The 19,981-nt window shown below is 40.4% G+C and overlaps 4 protein-coding genes across 6 annotated transcripts; 1 reads left to right on the plus strand and 3 right to left on the minus strand.

The window, feature by feature from the left end:
- Nucleotides 1–120: 120 nt before the first annotated feature.
- On the plus strand, nt 121–7,204 carry LOC137945591 (subtilisin-like protease SBT6.1). Its single transcript, XM_068791532.1, has 10 exons — nt 121–920; nt 1,189–1,317; nt 2,272–2,424; nt 2,576–2,692; nt 3,401–3,585; nt 3,699–3,962; nt 4,050–5,124; nt 5,556–6,056; nt 6,607–6,667; nt 6,856–7,204. Exons 1-10 carry the CDS (start codon nt 396–398, stop codon nt 6,945–6,947), a joined length of 3,102 nt encoding a protein of 1,033 aa, XP_068647633.1. The 5' UTR covers nt 121–395; the 3' UTR covers nt 6,948–7,204.
- Nucleotides 7,205–7,559: 355 nt separating this feature from the next.
- On the minus strand, nt 7,560–8,054 carry LOC137946759 (uncharacterized). Its single transcript, XM_068793066.1, has one exon. It carries the CDS (start codon nt 8,052–8,054, stop codon nt 7,560–7,562), a length of 495 nt encoding a protein of 164 aa, XP_068649167.1.
- A 513-nt stretch (nt 8,055–8,567) lies between these two features.
- LOC137945319 (ras-related protein Rab7-like) lies at nt 8,568–12,827 on the minus strand. 3 transcript variants are annotated; one of them, XM_068791160.1, is made up of 8 exons: nt 12,515–12,820; nt 12,163–12,189; nt 11,966–12,065; nt 10,033–10,179; nt 9,877–9,957; nt 9,499–9,644; nt 9,074–9,171; nt 8,568–8,973 (listed from the first exon to the last, which is right to left on the minus strand). In XM_068791160.1, the coding sequence occupies exons 1-7, from the start codon at nt 12,565–12,567 to the stop codon at nt 9,102–9,104; spliced, it is 624 nt and encodes a 207-aa protein (XP_068647261.1). In that variant the 5' UTR covers nt 12,568–12,820; the 3' UTR covers nt 8,568–8,973; nt 9,074–9,101. The 3 variants fall into 3 exon arrangements, with proteins under 3 accessions (XP_068647261.1, XP_068647260.1, XP_068647259.1); XM_068791159.1 differs by having other exon boundaries at nt 8,568–8,989; XM_068791158.1 differs by lacking the exons at nt 8,568–8,973; nt 9,074–9,171 and having other exon boundaries at nt 9,495–9,644; nt 9,877–10,179; nt 12,515–12,827.
- A 1,327-nt stretch (nt 12,828–14,154) lies between these two features.
- LOC137945893 (proline-rich receptor-like protein kinase PERK1) lies at nt 14,155–18,866 on the minus strand. The gene is made up of 8 exons (XM_068791968.1): nt 17,902–18,866; nt 16,751–17,320; nt 16,359–16,445; nt 16,175–16,245; nt 15,912–15,988; nt 15,452–15,599; nt 15,185–15,346; nt 14,155–14,683 (listed from the first exon to the last, which is right to left on the minus strand). The coding sequence occupies exons 1-8, from the start codon at nt 18,518–18,520 to the stop codon at nt 14,366–14,368; spliced, it is 2,052 nt and encodes a 683-aa protein (XP_068648069.1). The 5' UTR covers nt 18,521–18,866; the 3' UTR covers nt 14,155–14,365.
- Nucleotides 18,867–19,981: the final 1,115 nt, after the last annotated feature.

Below are 19,981 nucleotides of genomic sequence, written 5' to 3' on the forward strand. Positions count from 1 at the left end.
AACATTTTAATATATTTAGTTAATTATGATTTGAAAAAAAAAGATAATATTACATGGGTATTTAATTCTACGATACGACAGATCAGGTAGTTTACTCATTTTCCAGAGGCACAAGGAAGATCGATCAAGGCCGCTGAACTTTTGTCTTCAAGAAACCAGCTGTAGGGCCTGGTGATTCCAGTCTAGATTTTGCTCACCTGGGAATAAATTCGTCTTCCGTAAGGCTTTCTGTTGTCCAATCTGCTCTAGAGTCCCAGACCTGGAAAAGAAAGTTATTTCTCACCATCTGCAGCAAAACTCCACATCCCATGGAATTGCCATTTCCCGCCAATTCCCTCTCGGAGGCAAATCATAACGCCGTGGTTCGTTAAGACGCTAAACGAAGAAAAAACACTATGATGATCCCGATTGGTAGACCAAAGCGTCCTACTGCTATTGCCCTTCTTTCGGTTCTTGTTTCGGTTGCTTTACTCGCTCTGAAGCCTGGACAAGAGAGCTCCCCAACAAAATCGCCAGAAGCCCCTGACACTGTACCGTCCGGAAATTATGTCGTCCGATTCTTGGAGTATCGGCCTGTGGAAGATCACCGGATGTATCTTGAGCAAAGTGTTGAGCCCGTTGGTTGGAAATGGATCGAGAGGCGGAATCCCGCCGCTTCTTTTCCTACCGATTTTGGTCTTGTTTCAATAGATGACTCGCTTCGGTCGCTCCTGATTCAGGAGTTCGGAAAATTGGGGAGAGTGAAGGATGTATCAGTAGATATGAGCTATACGCGGAGCTTGCTTACCGATGATTGGTGGAGCTCTGCTGATTTGAAAAAGCGGCCCGGAAAGATATTTACGAAGATGTCTTTTGAAGGCGACAACGGCATGGAGGTTGGCAACTATACGAATATTTGGGAACGGAAGCTACTGATGCAGGTTCTCTGTTTTTTTTTTTTTTTTTTTTTTTTTTTAGAGTACATTTCGTATTTGAAAATTTGAGAATCGAGATCTGGTGGGGGAAAAAAAATAATCTGTCACTTTAGTCGAGTTCCGTTGCCTGTTATTGTTCTTAACATCCGTTGCTGATGGTTGTTGCTTTCTGCCATAGCAGTACATTCTGCTGAGTGGTTAGTCCAACTTCTATGTTTGCACGTTGTGAATTAGCCTATCAGAAAGTTTACTATTGACAATACCCTTGTTACAGAGATCACGGGTTACATCGATATTTGGCGCTGAAGTGCTCTGGGCAAAAGCGTACAGGGGTGGGAAAGTAAAAATGGCGATCTTTGATACTGGAATTAGAGCAAATCATCCACACTTTCGCAATATCAAGGTATAATAATTGACTACAAGGGTGTTCTTAGCCTAACCAGGTGTAGAAGCAGTAATTTGGTCCATATGCTAAATTTACTGTGGAGAGGTTCTTGAAGCTAGACTTCTTTTTCTGTTTAGTTTTAAATATGAATCATTTCAGATGGTTTGGGCATGTTCAGAGGATCTTGTAGTTATTAGTTGAGGAACTGCAAGACTCAATCCTGAAAAATGACATGATGTTAACGTGGGGAGAATCTTGAAAGAGAACCGACTGATGGATATTTTTGTTTAATTATACTTGTATTTTCCTTCAGTGGCACTTAGCAGCGAGTTACCCAAGGATAGAGTAAATAAAGGAGGAGGATTTACATAATAATCCCAATATTGCCAGATAAAGCATAATGAAAATGATTTTGTATCTTAAATTTTTTTATATGGCATGGTGGGGATTCCATGAGAGAAAAGTTGCCAATGATGACCTTGACTGTGACAACATTGTTAATGAGATTTTTTCTTCCAATATTCCTAGTGCCATTTTTTTAAGACCACATGCAAGGCATCCTCTCTTTAGTTGATTTCTAGGTATGCTCACTTGAAACAGCTGATACTTCATTAATTTGTGTCTCTGATGTGTACTAGAATCCATGTTATCAGTGAGTCACAATCGCATGCTTTACCAAATCTTAATCTGGACTATAGCTCACATTTTTCACTTGAAACCAATATATTTGGTCCGTATGCAATGATATTATTCATTCCTTTCTGTTGTCATATATTACAAGCATTTTTTCTCTGGGGGAGGTAAAAAAGAACTCTTAACTTTTTTTATGGAACTTTGCTGGTGTTATCTGCATATTTTCTGTTTGGTAGCATAGTTTTCTCACTTTACTTGCTTTCTAATTGTATAATGATTTTATGAAGAATAGCAACATTTATTTTTCTCAAGTAGCTTATGTTCTCACCGTTGTTCCAGGAACGCACAAACTGGACTAATGAGAATACGTTAAATGACAATCTTGGGCATGGTACATTTGTTGCGGGTGTTATAGCTGGTGCAGATGCAGAATGCCCCGGTTTTGCACCAGATGCAGAGATTTATGCATTTCGAGTGTTTACTGATGCCCAGGTAATGAAGATTGTGCCTTAAGAAATTACTACTCATATTCATAATGGTTTTACCGTGGCTTACCAACTCTACTGTAGTCCTTGTTATTCTCCACAATTGACTTCAAATTTGTCACAAGATTTTGAGGGGTTTGTTTTCAGCTGTATTGCAGGTCTCTTACACCTCCTGGTTTCTTGATGCATTCAACTATGCTATTGCAACTAACATGGATGTACTGAACCTAAGTATTGGTGGACCAGATTATTTGGACCTTCCATTTGTGGAAAAGGTAAACCTTCCTCTGCCACTGAATGTTTTGAATATCATAAAACCTCTTTTATTTGTTTAAGATTCAGCCTTTAAGATCACTTTCAATACATTCAGTAGTTTGTGTTCATAAAGAACCTCTTTTCCATATATTATTTTCTCTAGTTCATCCAACCGTATATAACATCAAGAGAACTTGCACCTTACATATGGATTTAGTTAACTGATTTCTCAATGCTTAAGGAAATCAAGAGTCTTCTGTCCACTGTGACACCCTGTTTGTATGTGGTTTGGGCCTTAGCTCAATGGGCTGTGAGGTTGGGAAGGGGGGAGGGTTTGATTTAGTCTTTGTATTAAATATTGTGCCTCAAGTCTTATAGGCTGTATGACGTATCACGGGGTGTGTTGGTGACTAGTGTAACCCACTGTTAAAAGAAACACGTCCTCTTGGTACTTTTTGGCAGATTCCCTGTCAGCTCTTGCTTCTTTGATCATCTGAAAGCAAGCAAATGCTTCACCTATTGCAGTATTTCATAAGCTTTAGGAAGTCTGGTCGCAATGCATATCATACGCTCATTCTGTACTGATCTGTAAATTTGGTAGGAAGTATTTCTTAAATTTGTGCTCTCATACTTTTTTTGGTATCTGCTTATTGATAAATTTCCAAGAGCCCTGGATACTTATTGACAATATGAAAGCATTTATGTGGTTATGTACTTGTCTCGTGCAGGTCTGGGAGCTCACAGCTAGTAATATTATCATGGTATCGGCTATAGGAAATGATGGACCCCTCTACGGTACTCTAAATAATCCAGCTGATCAAAATGATGTGATTGGTGTTGGAGGCATTGATTACGATGATCACATAGCCCCTTTCTCTTCTCGTGGCATGACTACTTGGGAGCTTCCTCATGGGTATGCATCTTTCATTGCTGCCACTAGTTTCCAGTCTTTTTTGTTGTATAATGCAATCCTTTTTCTCGATTATGATTACATAATTTAAGTGGATTCGGTTTTGAATTATCCAGTTATGGCCGAATGAAGCCCGATGTAGTGGCATATGGGAAGGACATTATGGGCTCGAAGATAAGCACTGGATGCAAAAGCCTCTCAGGCACCAGTGTTGCAAGCCCAGTGGTTGCAGGTGTAGTATGCCTCCTTGTCAGTGTCCTTCCGGAAAGCTCCCGGAAGAACATTCTGAACCCTGCAAGCATGAAACAAGCACTTGTGGAAGGAGCCACAAAGCTTTCTGGTTCAAACATGTATGAGCAGGGTGCAGGAAGGCTCAACCTGTAAGTTGCATGACATTTTGAACTAGTCTGTCTAATTGATTCATATTGATTTTGCAAGTTTTATTTATTACGTTTTATTTTCTGCAGCTTAGAATCTTTTGAGATCCTTCAAAACTACCAACCTCGTGCAAGCATTTTCCCCAGCGTTCTTGACTACACTGATTGCCCATACTCTTGGCCCTTCTGTCGTCAGCCACTCTTTGCAGGTGCCATGCCTGTGATCTTCAATGCGACCATTCTTAATGGTATGGGTGTGATTGGCTATGTTGAGGACCCTCCGGTTTGGCTGCCTTCTAATGAAATAGGCAATCTTCTCAGCATTCGCTTCACTTACTCAGAAGTCATCTGGCCTTGGACTGGCTTTCTAGCACTACATATGCAGATCAAAGATGAGGGAGCCCAGTTTTCTGGTTTGATTGAAGGAAATGTGACGCTTAGGGTGTATAGTCCTTCACTTGCAGGAGTGGAAAGCTCACAGAGGAGTAGCACATGTGTACTTCAGTTGAAACTGAAAATGGTTCCAACTCCTCCAAGATCTAAACGGGTTTTATGGGACCAGTACCATAACATCAAATACCCTCCTGGCTACATTCCAAGGGACTCCCTAGATGTTCGAAATGACATCCTTGACTGGCATGGAGACCACCTCCATACAAATTTTCACCTGATGTACAACATGTTGGTAGATGCAGGATACTACGTTGAGACACTTGGGTCACCCTTGACATGCTTTGATGCTGATCGCTATGGCACACTGCTCATGGTGGATCTTGAGGAAGAATATTTCAAAGAAGAGATTGATAAGTTGAGGGATGATGTCATCAACCGCGGTTTGGGATTGGCAGTGTTTGCTGACTGGTATAATGTGGATACTATGGTCAAGATGCGGTTTTTTGATGATAACACACGTAGCTGGTGGACGGCAATTACTGGAGGTGCAAATATTCCAGCTTTAAATGAACTTTTGGCCCCTTTTGGAATTGCTTTTGGAGATAAAATCCTGAATGGAGATTTTTATGCTGAGGATGAGCAAAGCCATTATGCTTCTGGAGCAAATATAGTGCGATTTCCAGGGGGAGGATATTTGCATAGCTTCCAGTTGCAGGACATCTCTGAGAGTGGAGCAACTCGTAATGTGCTGCTGAGTTCTGGTGTGACAAAGGTGAGAAGTACCTTGAAGAACGAGTGTTGGTCACAGACTGTTCTGATACTGCATCAGTTATTTTAAAAACTATCAATCAATGTTATAAAACCCGACCTGGCATCAGTTATTTTGAAAACTATCAATGAACGTTATAAAATCCGACCTGGCTAGGAGACCTGGTCTGGTTCAATTGGGTGTGACTGCTGGTTGAACCAGTACGATTTCATTTGTTAAAAATAATTTTAAAAAAATGGGAGGGGAGGGTGGGGGGCAACTGGCTGGGATGCATCAGCCAGTTTTTACTCCTGTAAACCAAACAAGGGACAAGGTCAGGTTGAACCCGGTTCAACTGGCTGGTCTTGTTAGGGTTTTATAACAGTGTTACCAATGTTCTTTTTTTCAATTTTTGGTTCTCTCCCCTGCGAAGTTTCTCACAAGTAAAACTGCAGGTTCAGTCTCCCATTCTTGGTCTTGTGGAGATGGGTGGAGGTCGTGTTGCTGTGTATGGGGATTCCAATTGCCTTGACAGTAGCCATATGGTGGCCAATTGCTATTGGCTTCTCAAGAAAATACTTGATTTTACAGGCAGGAACGTGAAAGATTCAGTGCTCTTCTCTGATTCAGCTAGGAGGAGTTCTCCTTTACAGGAAGATGACAAGCAGATGCCTTATCGCAGAAAGGATGTCAATTTTTCTACTTATTCAGCAGTTGTGGGTAAAGAGTTGGTGTGCCAAAGTGATGCCAGGTTTGATGTTTGGGGGACAAAGGGTTATCTTTACCAAGTTAGGGGAAGAAACAGGAAATTGCCAGGATATCCTACTATGGATTTGGGAAGTGATTTAAACTTGACCTTACAGAGTTCCAATCTGGAACAGAGTTCATCTTCAGCTGCTGATCGAAAAAGGTTCACCAAAACCATGGACTTTTTGGGTTTGCTCAACCGAGATGAGGTAGAGTTCGATGCAGATTTAATTATGTATTTCTCTTCTATTGGTTTTGGTTAATCCTGAAAGCCTATTAGTATCATGATAAATAGATGTTTGTTTGGATGGTTTTCTGTTTTTTCTCGAAGTCAAAGCTACACAGTTTCCTGCTGGCACAGATGAAACTTCATATTGCGAAAACACTAACCAAGATTCTGTCTTAAATAGTTTGTGTCAAGTTGGATGACTGTTCAGTTCTTGAATAACAGATCGATGAGCATTCTGACCAATTTTTGCTCTTGATAGTTACATATTTCACCCAAAGAAACTGATAAAAGGGGTTGTAATACTAACTAGTTTACCTTCATATCTTGATTAGGTAAGCTAATCGCTAACTCTGACCCTTGGTCTCTGATGCGTAAAATATGTTTTTTTTTTATTTTGGTCATACATACATGTATCTCACTGTTCTGAACTGTTGGCTCTTATACATAGCTACTGTTGGCTCTTATAGATTCAAATTTTTTGCCTCATCTTAGTCTTAATTAGAGACTTTGTGGTTCAACCTTTCTTGCAGATTGATGCCCCCATGGTGGTTGCTAGTAAATGGCTTGTGCCTGCTGCTGTGGCTATTTTTGGTAACTAAAAACTAACCTTAATGTTTAATCTGTCATCTTGATATGCAGTAGTGTAATTACTTATAAATCTGTAATGGCTTGTGCCTACCGTTTTGGCTGTTGTTGGCAACAAAAAACTAACCTTAAGTTTAATCTGTGTCATCTTTAGCTGTTGCAGTGTAGTAACTAATAAATCTGTTACTTGCCAGGTTTTTTGCTATTTTGGAGCTGCTTCTGGAAAGTGCGGCAAAAAAGACGGAGACGGAGGCGATCTGGGTCCGGACGTTTTGCTACCGTGTAGCTGCGTCAAAAGTGCCGGCACTGACACGAACTACTTCTAACATGATTCACCGGTCCTTTCAGCTCCATTTTTCCCGATCCTTTGATTATTACTAAACTATTCGAGGTCTGGAGCAAATTGCTCCCTTGAGATGAGTATAAAGTTTTTATGGCGCCCTGAAGGGGAAAATGATTGTAGCTAGTCAGAGAATCATCAGAAACGTTTACAAGTGTTATAACTGTTTCTTTAAATGGATGGAGAAGCTCGCTAATTTCGCTACCGGGATCACTGGATTCGTTCTCTCAATTTTGTTCTTGGGAATGGAGGGTAAGAATGAATGAGACAATTGACAGTATGTGCTAGAGCTTCCAGGCACCTTTCTTCTCTCCAGCTGCAGTCTTCGACAGCGGTCAGGAAGCAAAATTACTAGACTTAATGCGCGATAGAACAAACAAAACGAGGAATTGTACTAAGAGCTGCTGCGGTTCGCTTGATAAAAAAGGATAAACGAAATATAATTATCACCAGTCACGTCATAGTGATACTAAAACAAACTTGGACACGACGGGCAGATTCAGAAACATCCGTAGTAAAATTTCAACAACAGCAACCAACGGTGAAAGAAAAAAAGGGTCACACATATGCCTCCGCTAAGATGGGTGTCTCTTTTTCTCCTTCGTCATCACTGTCGTACCCTCCCTCATCAACCTTCTTCACACCCTCTAATCCTTCAACACAAGCCTTCCGGCCTGCCTTTTCCGGTGCTTCCGCACCCAAAACCTTATTACAGGACCCTTCACTCTCCACGCCAGGAACTACTTTATCAAAACAACCCTCCGGTAACCCACCTTTTTCTGGAACACCGCAACTCTTACCTGGTTTCCCAGAAATTCCGATAAGAGAATCTTTCAATTCACCGTGGGTTGGAGCAGGATTCTCGACACAAGCGCCGGGTTCCGTTTCCTCCTCCGCAGAGAACATCGAGGCCGCACGCGATTTGATAGAGCTGGCCGCTTTGAAAAAAGCATCTTTGATAGCCTCCGGTGGGAGAGCGCAGTCTTCGAGCCCGGCATCTTCAAGCCTTGGCGGCCGAATAATCTTCAACTGGCTTGCTTCGGTCGTCTCCATTAGAGCAGGAGACTGGTTTAACCCGGATAAGAAGAAACTCTACCCTTCTGATCACCGACTGAGAGAATGAAAAAAAGGGAAACCACAGAACGCTGTAGAGGACGGGCAGACCGTCAACGTCTTCTAGCATGGGATCGATCTAAATGACCAATTTGACCTCCCAAATTCATTCGTGTCGTGACGAGAGTTCGGGCAAAATGATGAGATGTCTGCTGTCGATCGTGTCCTCCACTTTTACTGTTTAACTGGATTCAAGTCTTTAATGTGGATAATTACAGTTCGGGAAGCTACTGTTTGGTGGAAAATCCATTTAGAGCAGAAAATTATAGAGTAGCGTCCGTTACACTCGCTCAGTCGCAATAGAGGTGTAATATACGTGCCCTTGCCAACCAGAGATGCATAAAATATTAAACATAATTTAACAATCTACTCCTATTTGCTCTCTATTTGATGCAACAAATCTTCTAAGTAGAGCAACAAATGATTAGAAGTGGTGACTGTGACACTGTCATGTACGGACTAACAAAGAACTGCTGCGATCAATCATATTAAAGAGCATAAACAGAACCTAAGAATGTCATACAAATGTGAAAAAATACCATTCAGGCTCTCCACACTAAGTACTCCCATTAGAACGAAGACTTCAATTCGTTAGAATAATTTCAAAGGTCTGGATAATAATTTCTGAGAGCAGGCACGAAAATCATTTCACAACCAAGAGTCGTTTATTCACCAAGTTTCAGACAAATCTGGAAGTTATTATACATGTTTAAAAAATATATTAGGACCTAAAAAGGCAGAGAGAGTCTGACCAAAAGAAACATCTCATAGCAGGAATTGAGCACATATTTGCTCATCTATTCTTGCAGCTCTTATCAAATAAATTTCCAGTTTCAGGTACTGAGAACCGAGAAGGAAACTGCAAATATCACCTTCTTTTGTACATGTTACACAAGAAATTATAATAGATGTTCTACAATCACAGCTGCATTAATAAGCAAGGAGAAGACCGCAGTTACCTTTCCTCTTCTGCATTAGCCGCCGCCCCTAACATTCACAACCTGATGCAGATCTCTGCTGCCTTCCACCCGCCACATCAATGGTTTCCGGAAGATATCTTTAGTAGACAGAACATAAAAAGTCAAATTATTGAACCAGTGTAAAAATGAAAAACACAATATTCAAACTTCCATTAGGACTCTCTGGTGATATTCAAGGAGTTCTAATCAACTTCCTATGCCCTTTCTAATCTTTTTATTGGCCTGAAAATCTTGTTAAATTGCACTTAGAATGATAAAACTATATAACTATAATTTGCAATTCACCACTATACTCTCGCATAAATAAGAAGCAATGATGACCAACAAGTGACATGAAACAGGTTGCAAAATGGACAGTGGAAACGAGATCTTATAGAAGCTAAAAGAATATCTGAAGTACTCACACTTCTTCCTCAGGTTCATTCTTCAGAGCGTTCTTTGCTATGCACTGAAAAGCAGCTTCCACATTAAAGCCCTCCTTTGCGGAAGTCTCAAAATAGGGAATGTTGCCCTTGGAGGCACACCATGCCTTTGCTTTCTTCTCAGATACCTGTGAACCAAAAACAGGGAAATAATACCCACTTTAAAAAGCAGCAGAAATAAAAGCAGAGAATAAAAACTGACTCCATCTCCCACAACTTCATGGTCAGACTTGTTTTTTTTTTTTTTAAATATAAAATATGGGTCTACTGACTTTAAAAAGGCCAAGAAATGTTGTTGTAATTTTTTTGGCCAAGACTATTAGAACTGAATGGCATCATATAAAGAGAAGGATATCCTACCACTCGGCTGTTTCCTCCATCCACATCGATCTTGTTACCCAACACCACAAATGGAAAGTTTTCAGGGTCAGAAGGACTCGCCTGTACATTGGAATCCCATGAGATTGTCAGTACCTGCAAAAGCACTACTTGGCTTTTGAGATAAGCAATGATTACCTGAATGAGAAATTCTTCCCGCCAATTGTTGAGGTTATCAAATGATTTCATAACATTAACATCATAAACAAGAACGCAGCAGTCTGCGCCCCGGTAGAAAGCTACACCAAGACTTTGGAATCTTTCCTGACCAGCAGTATCCCATATCTGGACAATCAATTACAGCCTCAACGAGATCAGCATACCAGAATAGTAGCAGTGAAAAGAAGTATTTTTTGTGAAAAGGTAAAAATTATGGAGAGTGGATGCAGCAAGACAGGGAAAGCTTTAAAATTTTAATAGAAAATAACTAAAGCTAACAGTATGACAAATTCTTGGTCAGATATTCAAAAAAATCACAATAGGAAAGATATTAACTGAAGTTTGTCATAAGCAAGAGCATAAACAGAATGGCGCAATATTTAGGAGACAGAGAAAAGACACACTTCGAAAAAATGGAGAAAGAAAGGCTGTGCTCACTTATCTAATTCAAAATAATGGAAAATAAGATGCTAAAATTTACCCGATCTAAACAAAGCTATTTAGGAAGACAAATGTAATTATCTCAAGTGACTTCTTATACAAAATTTCACCTCAAGGGCTCACCAGGAATGATGCCATCAATCTCTATTAAATAACTCTATATGATTACATTTTTCCATGATCTACTACTTTGTCCATATTGTACCTCATATAAGGACTTGATTCCTTATTGAAGAACATGTTGGCCTCAAACAGATTTCTTACAAATCTTCTAATTCATATGCTAGCTCAGTGTCTCTAGTGCACCACATAATCAAGAAAACAATCCAGGAAATCTCCTAATTTCTCATTGTATCACCTCTATCATTTTTATTATACAAAGTTTGAAAAAGGAAATAAAAAAGTCTAGAAGTTCCAAATAGTAGAAGTTAAGAGGCCAAGACAAGCCATACAAATATGACTGTAAGTCTGTAACCAATAATAAGTCGAACTTTGCAGCTGCTTGTTGCTATAGTGGTAATATGTTGTCTATAGAGAATAACTAAAGATTTTTTCTTAACCGGCAGAGTAAGAGTAGATGAGTTAAAAAAAAACACTATAGTTCTCCAATTGTATTTCATATATGCCCTCCAGGGGCAGGGAACAACGAAACAAAAGCATCCATCAGAGAGATGGAACACCAAATATATGCTTAATTTCATACGAGCACAATGGTCATGATTTTAACTGTAAGGATGACATATGCAATATCCAACTGTGACACGTTAATATATTACTCAACAGTCAACAGAATCAGTCGGTGACTCCGCGATTCCTCATGAGTGGGACGAGCCTTTTGACCTTTGAGGAAAGTTAGGCCTGTTGGTCATGATAAATTTTGGGGGGAAATATAACTTGCACCAATCTCAGAACCTCTAAAAGAATTATTCATATGAAGTACAAAAAAAATGAAAGAATATAAGATCATGGTTTGCATGTATCAATAATAAACCATATTTCAAATAAACTGAGGATTAAGTAGGAAACTTAGCTTTTCCACACTCATATCACGGAAGAGAGCAAATCACACAGTCACAAATTGCACAAAAAATGATGCACATCAGAGTGAAATATATTTGGAAAAGCAATGAGGTACTTCAAGTATAAATGTAACAGGACAAGCAAATGAACTAAGTACCCTGACATAAGAAAGAAAAAAGGACACCCAGTCTGCAAAATGAATCTTCAACCCATAACTTTGTAGCCCCTCAACCATTGAAAGATCACATCCAGATCACAAGATCGTGGCATCAGTCAACAACTCATATCACATGATTGTTTCCCATATCTTCATGTGTTCATGACCAAGTGAATCACTTCCGAGCATCATTAATATAATGATTTACCCCACATTCTGTTCTCTACCACAAGAGATTGAGTAACTATACACACATAACTATTACCATATTCAATCCATTTGAGCATAGCTAACCTGCAACGTAAACAGCCTATCTTCAAACTGAACTTCTTTTGTTAAGAAATCTGCTCCAATGGTCGCTTTGTATTGATTGCTAAATTTCCGGTTCACATATCTAAACGACATGGTTAAGCAAAACAAAAAGGTGCATTATAACATCCCCAATGACACATTTAAGAATTATAAGCAGTATAAGCCGAGTATCAGGATACTGATTCATCAGAGAAGTCTTCCCCACCCTGTCAAACACAAAAAGTGAATGCAAATGCCCCCAACCGTTAGAATCAAATTACGAAAAGCTAACAAAATGTTTTAAAAAAGACAATAATAAACCAAAAATACTATTTAATCAAGAAAAAAATACATCTAGCGTCATAAATAGAGCAAACATAATTAGACCAAACAGAAGAGCATAAAAAAATTGTTCGCGTAACAGGAATGAATTTTCCACAGAGACAATGAAGAATTTCTAATGAGTTAAAGCAGAGAGATCTAAAAATAATCGATTTCAGAAAATATTTTCAGAGCAAAAACAAAAAATACCAAAAGTAGAAAATTCCTGACCCGCTGTCTCCGAGGATTATGACCTTCAGTAGCATCCGCCTACGAGGAGCCATAGATTCGCAAGCCCTAAACGAGAGGAGTTAGGGTCTTTCGACGGTCAAGTATAAGCGAGGGAGCGAAAGAGATTCCGAAACACGACGAAGAAAAAATTGGAGTTGTTCTTGGAGGCAAATCTTGCAAAACGAACCGACCGACCAAATTACATGAGGCAGATCATCGGCACAGACAGAAGGGGTGGAGCCATTGTATATCAACAGACGGTTAGATTTGCGCAGAGTTTTATGAAAGGCAGATACCGGTTCCTCTACCTACCAAACGATGGAAAATGTATTCTCTGGAACCCCATGGAAATGAAATGAAAAAAAAAAAAAAACCATTATTACTGTAAAAATAATTAGTAAAAACAAGAATTTAATCGTTATCTATTTTTACTAACTATTTTTTGAATAATAATAATTAAAAATTTTTTCTTCTAGGGATTCCAAACAGACCCTAATTATCTGCACTTAAATGTGGAAGATTACTTAATAACGGCAGCACAGAGAGTTCTCTTCTGCTTTCATTTTTATGTGTAGCAGCATAGAGTTCAGCGGATTAACCAGCCAAACCGAGTCTACTCAACCAGTTTTTTACCCTATTTTAGAGGTTTAATGCAAAAGTCATACTCTTATTAGTGCTTCTCTTTTGCATTGTTCAATTACCCACATTAGTCACCTTAATGCACGCATTATGTCATTAGTCTTGCATTTTTTTAGTCAAATGTGATCTGAAGTAGTGGATTGAGTACTCGGAGTCTTCGAAATACTAAGAACTCACCATTAACTCTTTTGTTTGATAAGCCCAGACCAGAATCTATCGTCAAAAATTACATGAACCAGAAAACTTCTAATAAATGGCTGCAAATTTGAGCACTCAGTTTCTTCAGATGCAGAGTCTGAAGCATATTTTGGAGGAAAGTAGGAGACAAACGGCATGCTCATTATATCAAATACTTTTATCTAAAGTCCGAATCCATTAATTCCTCGACAGGCAAAAACTATGATCTCCAGTTCTTCACTGGCGTTAATCTTTTGTAAAACAGAAGACGGCTGGCTGTCCGGTGGGTATTTGACTATTATTTTCCTATACGCGGCAAACCCAGACTGACCCGGACGCGCTGGTCGCTCTCGAAGCCAGGAAGGCAGAAAACCATCGACTACGTCTCCTTCAATAAAATCCAATCTCCCGTTGACAAAAGACCAACCTCCAACTCCCCTCATTGCTCTCCATATCTTAGTCGTATCAGAGGCAGCTTTGCGTATCGCCGATACATAACCTGACAAACCGGGGGATTCGGTGGCTGGGTTGGTCGGGAAGGTTAAGACACAGGACTGCGAAGTGCAGACAGCCAATCATCGCTTGTAAGAATCTCATCATGGGAGAGCATGTGCTCACATGTGGCCATTACAGTTCTTTTATTCTTGGGAGCCTTTCGTCTAATGCCTGTTTGTTGGGGAAAAAGTTGAAGAGATCATATATAATTAAACGAGACCCAGTAGCTTTTTCAAACCGAAATAGCTAGTGTGCTTGTCCTCTACTCTCTGCTCGAGAATGAATCAAACGATACAGCAAGCAAGAGCAAAAGTCTCAACAGACTCCAACAACCGAATCTGACCAACTCTTTTAAAAAGAATGACAAGTTAGATGTATGTCATTTAGCTTGTCAAAGGTTAAATACATTAAAATCAATAGAACAAATAAAAAAACAAACTGTATAATTTCGTGGCTCACACATGCAGGCATTCCTCGCAATAAAGAAGAAAAAAATAATGCAACGTCTCTTTCTTTTTACAAAAAAGGAGGTATTGGTTCTCAAAGCCCCTTACTGAAACCTCGACCCTGGTGCTTCATCTTCCCCAATTCCATTTCACGTGTCTGTTGGCCTTCGCTGCTTGAGCCGGATGGGTTGAGGCCGTACTCACTGGTAGGTTGACTGTACTCGCTACTTGCGTATTCTTGGCTTTCAAGTGCCAACTTCCTCATTCTTCTCATGTCTTCATTATATTGGTTGGTATTGTACTGCTGACTAGTGGAGTCATAATCTGAGCTCCCATACATACGGCTATGGCCAGGGGTAACCCCTTCATTCAAATCTTCAAGGGACACAGCACCTTCCAGGGCTCGAACAATCTGGATCAGTTTACAGAAGTAATGGAAAATAAGCCAATATAGACAATATCTTCTGACCAGCCAGAAACATCATTGCAAGCAAAATTTGTAAACATTTACTCTGATTTGTAGTTTCTAAGTCATTTATACTCTTAGTTATTTATGCCAAGAATCCACCAACCAGGACTTGCCTTTCATGTGAATCAAAACAAGCATAACCTTGGTAGGAGGGCAAATAAGTATCAAGTGGATTTTGATGATCAGAAAAAGAAATTCAAGTTGTGGATTTTAGATTTCAACTCCAGACCACATACTAATGGCAATATAAAGAAGAAAACAATCGATTTGAAGTCATTTAATTTGACTGACCGTTATGGAGAAGAACATTACTGTCACGGAGTAAATAAATAAAAAGCTATTTGATAGATCAGTTTTGAACTATAGAAGTGAAGTACTAAAGAACATTCTGTCACGAGCAATGTGAATTATATAAATGTGTTGAAATAAGGTTCTTTGATGTACCTGACTCATTCGAGGACGATGGCGTGCAGAATGGCGAACAGCAGCAGCAGCACAGGCAACCATTCGTGCCATCTCATTAGGGTTGTACTTGTTCTGCAACTTTGGATCAACAAGAGTGTCATAGTTGCCTTCTTCCAGTGCCCGTGTTAATAAGGGCCTTGCCTGGGGAGCAAAAAAATTAATTCCTTCAATTTCATATTCAAATACAATTGAACACAAAAAGAATGAGTGAATTTGTAACCCCCTTAGCTAAAACAAGGAACTAACCCAGTCAACCATGCTCTCATCCATGAAGGCATAATTTTTATCAACAGGTCGGCGCCCAGTTATCAGTTCCAAAAGCATGACCCCAAAAGAGAAGACATCTGACTTATCCGTGAGTTTGCCAGTTGATGCATATTCAGGAGCCAAATACCTGAGAGCAGCAAAGCTTGTTAGACTGTGTAAAAGAAACACATGCAAATGACTAAAACAATTCCTCAACTTCCTTATCCGTGGAATAATCCTATCCAATTATTAAGTTACATAAAAACACTTATAGACAACTAAAAACTTCCAGTATGACATTGGCTTAGTAATGAATCAGCCATGTCAGCCAGTTGTGCCAACCAACTTAACAAAGTCACTTTAAATGGAAATAAATCAAACTTAGTGAGCAGCACAGACTAAAGAAACACTACAGAAGAAGGAATGACACTGCTTCTTCAATCTGAAAGGAAAAATTTACCCAAATGTTCCCATCACCCGGGTGGAGACATGGGTGTTGTTATCTGATGCAAATTTCGCAAGCCCAAAATCTGCCACCTGCATGCATAATCCAAAGTTATTTCAAATAAACCGTGTACTACATTATAAGTATCTATAAAGCTGCACAACTTTGCCACATAACTAAGCAGAAAGTCATAAACAAGCATGCATTTTCTTCTTGTCATAAAAAAGAATGCAGCCAGTGAATTTGCTTTAATGCCAACTGAGCAAAACAAGTTTTACCTTCGCTTCGAATTTGAAGTCCAGAAGAATATTTGCTGCTTTAATATCCCTATGAATAATTTTAGGATGACCTGGAAATTTGGTAATTTGAATAAGAACTTGGTGTTCACTGTCTTAACAACTTTGGCAAGAATCTTTGCCTACTAGCAATTTGAAAATAAAGGGAAAAGAGAGAATAGCTCACAGTCCTCATGCAGATATGCAAGTCCCTTCGCAGAGCCTAAAGTAATCTTCAGCCTGGTTGGCCATTCCATGACTGGCCGTCCTTTCCCTGCAAAATTGGCATAAAGGCCACACTTCAGTAAGAGTTTTTGCCTAAAAAAATGAAACTATTCTTAGAACAGACTTTGGGACCTAAGGGGGTAAAGCAGTACAGGTTGTATAAGGCAAAGCCTTATGCAGATGAAGCATCTTCTGCCATATAATGAGTTGGTAAACCTCTATAAGCAACATATTGCCTATTTAAGTAATCTTATTGAGCTTATAAATGTATGTGCAAAAAAATAGAAAGGAAAATGGAACTGGAAATAGTTATCATTGTTGACATGGTAAAAGGACAATGGGGTCATAGCTTACCATGTAAATGAAACTCTAATGTGTTATTAGGAACGAACTCATAGACAAGCATCCTTTTTTCCCCAGCAGTACAGTAACCAACCAAAGTGACAAGATGTTTGTGATGCACACGGCTAATAATTTCTACCTCTGCTTGGAATTCCCTCTCCCCTTGCCCACTACCAGCTTTAAGCTGCTTAACAGCCACTTCTCTCCCATTTGTCAGAATACCTCTATGAACATAGCCAAAACCACCTTGGCCGAGGAGATTAGCATCAGAGAACCCATCTGTTGCCATTGCTAGTTCTTCATAAGTGAATGTGCTCTTTGAAAAAACCAATGCCATACCAGGTGATGGGGAAGGTAAAGGAGTTTCGGACCCTGAATAATTAGAACCAGAACCCCCACTGCTAGTGAATGGAGGTGGTGGTGGTAGAGTCCTTTGTGAAGAAGAATTATGAACTGGCAAATGTGGGGGGTGTGGTGCAATTGGTGGCGGAGGCGAAGGCTGTGGGGGAATCTTTATAACATGATTGGTTGGTGGTGGAGCATTATGCTGCCAATGTTGGGGCTGTCCGCCGTATGTATCAACTGAAATCACCGGAAAAAAAAATGATGAACTTGTTAGAATCAGCAATTACACGACTGAAAAGATCCCAAGCATATAACATTCGTGCAAGAGTTTGTGACTTTCTAGTACTGAATCTTTTTGCTAATGTTCAAAAGAAAAAAACCATCAAATAATTTTTTTCAAAAAGAAAACGTATTTTGATTCATCTGTTTCATGTTCTGTGTTTCTATCCTATTACATTCCATTCTTCAGTGATCATTTGGACAATGCAGTACCCTGAAGAATGCTTCAAGGGCCTTGAATACGTCAATTCACGAAGATGGAAGTCAGCCGAGATCACATACTCTTGAAAAATTTCAAGTCTTAGAACGACGTAAGTTCCATGCATTTAAAGCCTAACAATATCCAGCACAATCAACAGCAAAACCTTTTACAGCAGTAAAATCTTAAATAAGACAATTAAATGTCTGCTAAGAGCCTAGGCCACGAATGTCGTTGAAGGAAAAAAAAATCTAAATTCCCTCACGTACGTATCTATCACCAAAAAAGCGCCAAAACGATGAACATATGAAAAGATGGAAACCAAACGGTAAAATCTCACCTTTTGGCGCCGGAGGTGGCGGTGGATACCCATAATCAACAGACACTGGATGCCGTCTCTTTTTCTTCTTAAAGCAGCAAAGAAAGACAACACTCAGAACTACAAGCGCGAGCACACCCGCAACGGCAATTCCAACCACCACTCCAGTGGATATAGAGCTCGATGACGAAGAGTCCGGGCGGGGAGGTGGAGAACCCCGCGAACCCGGTGTTGAAGGAGTCGAAGGAGTCGAAGGCGTCGAAGGTGTTCTACCAGAAGATGGCGGTGTCCTACCAGAACTGGATGGCGATGGAGGCGAAGAGGAGCCTTGAGCAGGGGGTGACGGATTAGACGAAGGTGGCGGCGGAGATCCGGTGCGCGAAGACGGTGGCGAAGCACCGGTAGTCGGCGGAGGCGGCGATGTCACTTGTGGAGTTGGCGCCGGAAGAGGAGTCGAAGGATTAGTCGGCGAGGTAGGAGGTGGAGGCGTCGAGGTATTCGTCGGCGGCGAGGAGGCAGGAGGCGTTGTCGACGGAGGAGATGGCGGCGAGGAGGCAGGAGACGTTGTTGACGAAGGAGAAGGCGGAGATTTCGCCGGAGCCGGCGTAGTAGGCGTGCCGGCAGGCGAAGCCGCAGACATTCCCGGACTTCAGAGCTAAAATTTAGAAAACTCTTATCCCACCGCCCGACCAAAGACAAATCTCACTTTTACCTCTCTCTCCTCCTAAAGCCCCGAGCTTCACCGTCAACGCCGAACAACTCAAAAAATCCAGCTAAAAAATGACTCTTTTCCAGCGAGCGGCTTCGGAAAACTCAGCTCAAAATCCCAGAACCCAATCTCCGCTCCGTCAAGGTTAGAAAAATGGCCACCTCTTGGCCGGGATCTTCGCCGGCGCAATTCCGCTTCTATAAAAGGTGGCGTTTCCTCTTCAGCCCGACCTTTATTCTCCTTCCGTTGTCCTCTCCAGTGTCCACCAATCCTCGAACGAAAGCTTTTTCTGTTAAAAAGTAATCGAATTAAACTCAGAACGAGGAAATAAATACGAGCACGAACGAGTGAAGCAAGGAAAGCTGAGTTTTCAAAATTACGTTGACCCCACGTGCCACTCAAGGCTCCCAGATCTAAACAAATCAGATTTCTAACTATCACAGCCGTCCGATACAAGCTCAGATTATCAGAGCTGCGCTCGGATCAGCCGTCGGACTTATCTGAAATGGGAAAGCGCAAAAAACAATTCGGATTTGCCGGCTTGGCTCGGTCCGAGTCGCTAAACGCGATTCGTCCGCGCTTTTACAAATTTTAACTAAATTAATAATCCTAACATTCTAGATAGCAAGGAAGAGTTAATTAATCTGAGAGGGGAAGGTTTCCGCGTGACAGAAGGGAGTGCCGAGCCGGATGTGACAAGCAAAATTTCCTTGGAGTTTTACATTTCCAGCCATATTTAGTTTATTCGTTGGAGAGTTACAGTGCTGCCGTCTAATAAAAGGTGCTTAATTAAAAAAAAGTTAATTAAGTGGCTTTTGCCTTTTGTTAATGACTTTATATAAACGGCTTAGCTGCGATGAGATGTCGCCCCCATGTGCGAGACGCGGAATCATCGCTTGAAGGAAATACCCCTTGGGTCAGAAGGTCAATGATATAACCCACTTACATAGTGGGTCCAGGCATTTCCACCGTATTTGCTCTTACGTTTTTTCATCTGATGGAGAGATTCTATCCACGACTGGTTAAGCCGGGCCTCGGTGGGTTAGGTCCTCGGTGAATCCAGCTTGTACACTGAAATGACCAGAACTTAATTTCACCAATCTATAGTTGGAGTCATATGACCTTGCGTGGAAGTGACGGGCAACCAATTTTGGGACAGGATAACTCCAGTAGAGATTTGGAACATGATTTGGGAAGGACATCGTAGCATTATATCTGAAAGGAATTGTATTAAAGGGTTACAGTACACGTGTAATGATTTTATTTATTTGGATTGAGCAAGACATGTAATCATCAAACTGGTCAATTAGCTGAAATGACTTTTATTCAACTAATTGAAAAGCTCTAGTTAGGTCTATGGTGAGGGGTATGTTCGTTATATCTTCCGAGATT

Source organism: Aristolochia californica, unplaced genomic scaffold (assembly GCF_029961685.1).
Source record: "Aristolochia californica isolate CCGP_79_NKW_82.1479 unplaced genomic scaffold, dmAriCali1.0.hap1 SCAF_12, whole genome shotgun sequence".
NCBI lineage: Eukaryota > Viridiplantae > Streptophyta > Magnoliopsida > Piperales > Aristolochiaceae > Aristolochia > Aristolochia californica.